General features: G+C 48.9%; 1 protein-coding gene across 1 annotated transcript; it reads left to right on the top strand.

Annotated features, from left to right (window-relative positions):
- Window positions 1–434: 434 nt before the first annotated feature.
- On the top strand, window positions 435–2,541 carry LOC119321780 (F-box protein PP2-B11-like). Its single transcript, XM_037595324.1, has 3 exons — window positions 435–704; window positions 1,691–1,827; window positions 1,942–2,541. The coding sequence occupies exons 1-3, from the start codon at window positions 435–437 to the stop codon at window positions 2,429–2,431; spliced, it is 897 nt and encodes a 298-aa protein (XP_037451221.1). The 3' UTR covers window positions 2,432–2,541.

Genomic DNA, 2,541 nt, shown 5'->3' with positions numbered 1-2,541 from the left:
AATGGTTATCGTTATGCTTAAATTTCGAGGTGGCATTTTTTTTTTCTTTAGAGTTGGATGCGGTTTTGGCTACCAGATAGGGAGGAGCTGAACTATGGTTCCAAAACCCTTGTCTCAATGCAGAAACATTTCATGCAGCTGTCACCAGAAGAAAAGAAAAGGCATGTAAATGTGGGCCGGCCTGAATTTATAAGTGCATGTAATTGTGGGCCGGACCGAATATATAGGTGTAGTAGCTGATTTCCTTTAAAAAAAGAAGCTGATTTCCTACTTCGCGAAGAAAGAAAAAACGTCATGGCTGTACTACCCAGTAGTACAGCCGATATGCTCCTCGTGCGCCCTGTGCACGCGGTTCCTTCGCCTGTAAGGCTCCAACCCCCTGAAATAACACGTCGTTCCATCCAACATGAAGCAATTCGCAGATCCATCCGGTCATGGAAGCAGACGGCAACGAGATATCGCGCCTGCCGGAGGAGCTCCTCGCGTCGATCCTCTCCCGCACGTCGCCGCCGGACGCCGGACGCTGTGCCGCCGTCTCTCGCTCCTTCCTCGCCGCCGCGGACTCCGATGCCGTCTGGTCCTGCTTCTTGCCCCGCGACCTCCCACGGCTCGATGAAGGTGTGCTCCCCCATGCGACGCCGTCCAAGAAGGGCTTGTTTCGATGCCTCTCCGACCAACCGGCGCTCCTCCCAGGCAAGCTCGTGGTACACTCCGCCATTATGCCATTATGCCATTATGCCATATGGCACGACCTGCCAGAAAAAAAGCGCTCAAAAAATTATATGACACGACGCCACGACACATGACTATAGTGTGATACTCTAATTATTACTAGTGACCATTAATCAACCTCAATTTTTTAGGGATAATCAATCTTGTTTAGTGTGGGTGCTTAGCCAAGTGTGATTGTTTGCTCTTTCTGTTAGTTATTCTATTGCCTCCTGCATCATGTAATCTTCTCATCTCTTTCGTCTGATGAGTTGATTATTCAATTCATAAAAGCTTGACAAAAGCGTTCTCGCCTGCCTTTCTGGTTTCACCAATCTCCTAAGTAATCAATTTGATCCACGTGCCTACCATGCACGCGCGCGATCCGTAGCTAAGAGAAACATGTCATGGAGTTCTTTTTTTTTTGAGACAAACATGTCATGGAGCTGTGGCCAGAAAAAGAAACATGTCGCGGAGAAAAGTCAGAGCTAATTATTTACATGTATTTGTCGGCTGGGATGTGTTTATAAGTCCTGGCGTCTGGTCCCGCGGTACGTCTCTTCCAATCTAGATCTATCCACGAGATCTATCCCATCATGGAAGCAGGCGGCAATGAGATCTCGCGCCTGTCGGAGGAAGTCCTGGCGTCGATCCTCTCCCGCACGTTGCCGCCGGACGCCGGACGCTGTGCCGCTGTCTCCCGGGCCTTTCTTGCCGCCGCGGACTCCGATGTCGTCTGGTCCTGCTTCCTGCCCCGTGACCTCCCACGGCTCGCTGAAGGTGTGCTCCCCCACGCGCCGCTGTCCAAGAAGGGCTTGTTCCGATGCCTCTCCGATCAACCGGCGCTCCTCCCAGGCAACCTCGTGGCACTTACAGAATTATAGATCCCATGTAAATGCAATCGCCCAACCCCGACTACTTTGGGTGCTTGCTTCCTTTTCTACTCGATCAAAATTCAGAATTCTACCCTTGTTTTGTGCAGAGCATGTGGCTGGACAAAAAGACAGGCGCCATGTGCTACATGCTCTCGGCGAGGTCGAAGCATATTTCATGGGGAGAGACAATAGATTACTGGGAACGGATCAAGCTCGGTTCTGATGAGATCCAAGCAAACAACAGGTTCGCGCTAATTAATTGGGCCTATAAATTTAGTTCCTATCGTCATTCATCTAATGGTATTCATTCCATCTAGTGCCAGTTCTAACCATACCCATACACTTGCATTTGCGACAGCTTCTGTGAAGCAGCTCAACTTCGGGGAGTTTGGTGGCTGTTAATCCGTGGCGAAATACATAGCACAATGCTCAGCCCAAACTCCAAGTATGCTGCTTACATGGTGTTCAAGCTAGCCGATGAGTTCTTCAATCTCGATTTCCCGTTTCAAGAGGCATCAATCAGTGTTGGAGGGATTGACGACTCAACACGCCAAGTTTGCCTCCAAGCCTACATAGAGGACGGGGATGACGGGGTACCTCGCAAACATATCTTGAGGTGTAGTTGGGAAGACTATATGCCTCATACGAACTGTGATGCAATTCCTCTCACAGAAGATGTTATGCTCCCTCGAAAAAGGGCTGACGGCTGGATGGAGGTCGAGCTTGGTGAGTTCTACAACAGAGAAGGCTGTGACAGCGAGGTGTCTGTGTGCCTAAAGGAAACAGAGGGAGGAGTTTGGAAGACTGGTCTTATTGTGTGGGGTATTGAGATTAGAACTAAGAAATGATGTTGATGAGCTTGTTGGATTAAGAATTGATGTCTACATCCCTTTCTAAAAAACAATCTGTTTGAGTTGTTGCAAGTGAAACCTTAACTATCCATCTAAATTTTCGAAAT

Source organism: Triticum dicoccoides, chromosome 6B (genome assembly GCF_002162155.2).
Source record: "Triticum dicoccoides isolate Atlit2015 ecotype Zavitan chromosome 6B, WEW_v2.0, whole genome shotgun sequence".
In the NCBI taxonomy this organism is placed as follows: domain Eukaryota; kingdom Viridiplantae; phylum Streptophyta; class Magnoliopsida; order Poales; family Poaceae; genus Triticum; species Triticum dicoccoides.
Note: the sequence above shows the minus strand (reverse complement) of the source record. Positions and strands in the feature narration are given on the sequence as shown.

Coding starts and splice junctions, on each gene's coding strand:
- LOC119321780 (XM_037595324.1), top strand. CDS start 435: ATGGAAGCAGACGGCAACGAGATATCGCGCCTGCCGGAGGAGCTCCTC. Junction 705..1,690: donor TCCTCCCAGGCAAGCTCGTG/GTACACTCCGCC, acceptor TGTTTTGTGCAG/AGCATGTGGCTGGACAAAAA. Junction 1,828..1,941: donor GAGATCCAAGCAAACAACAG/GTTCGCGCTAAT, acceptor CATTTGCGACAG/CTTCTGTGAAGCAGCTCAAC.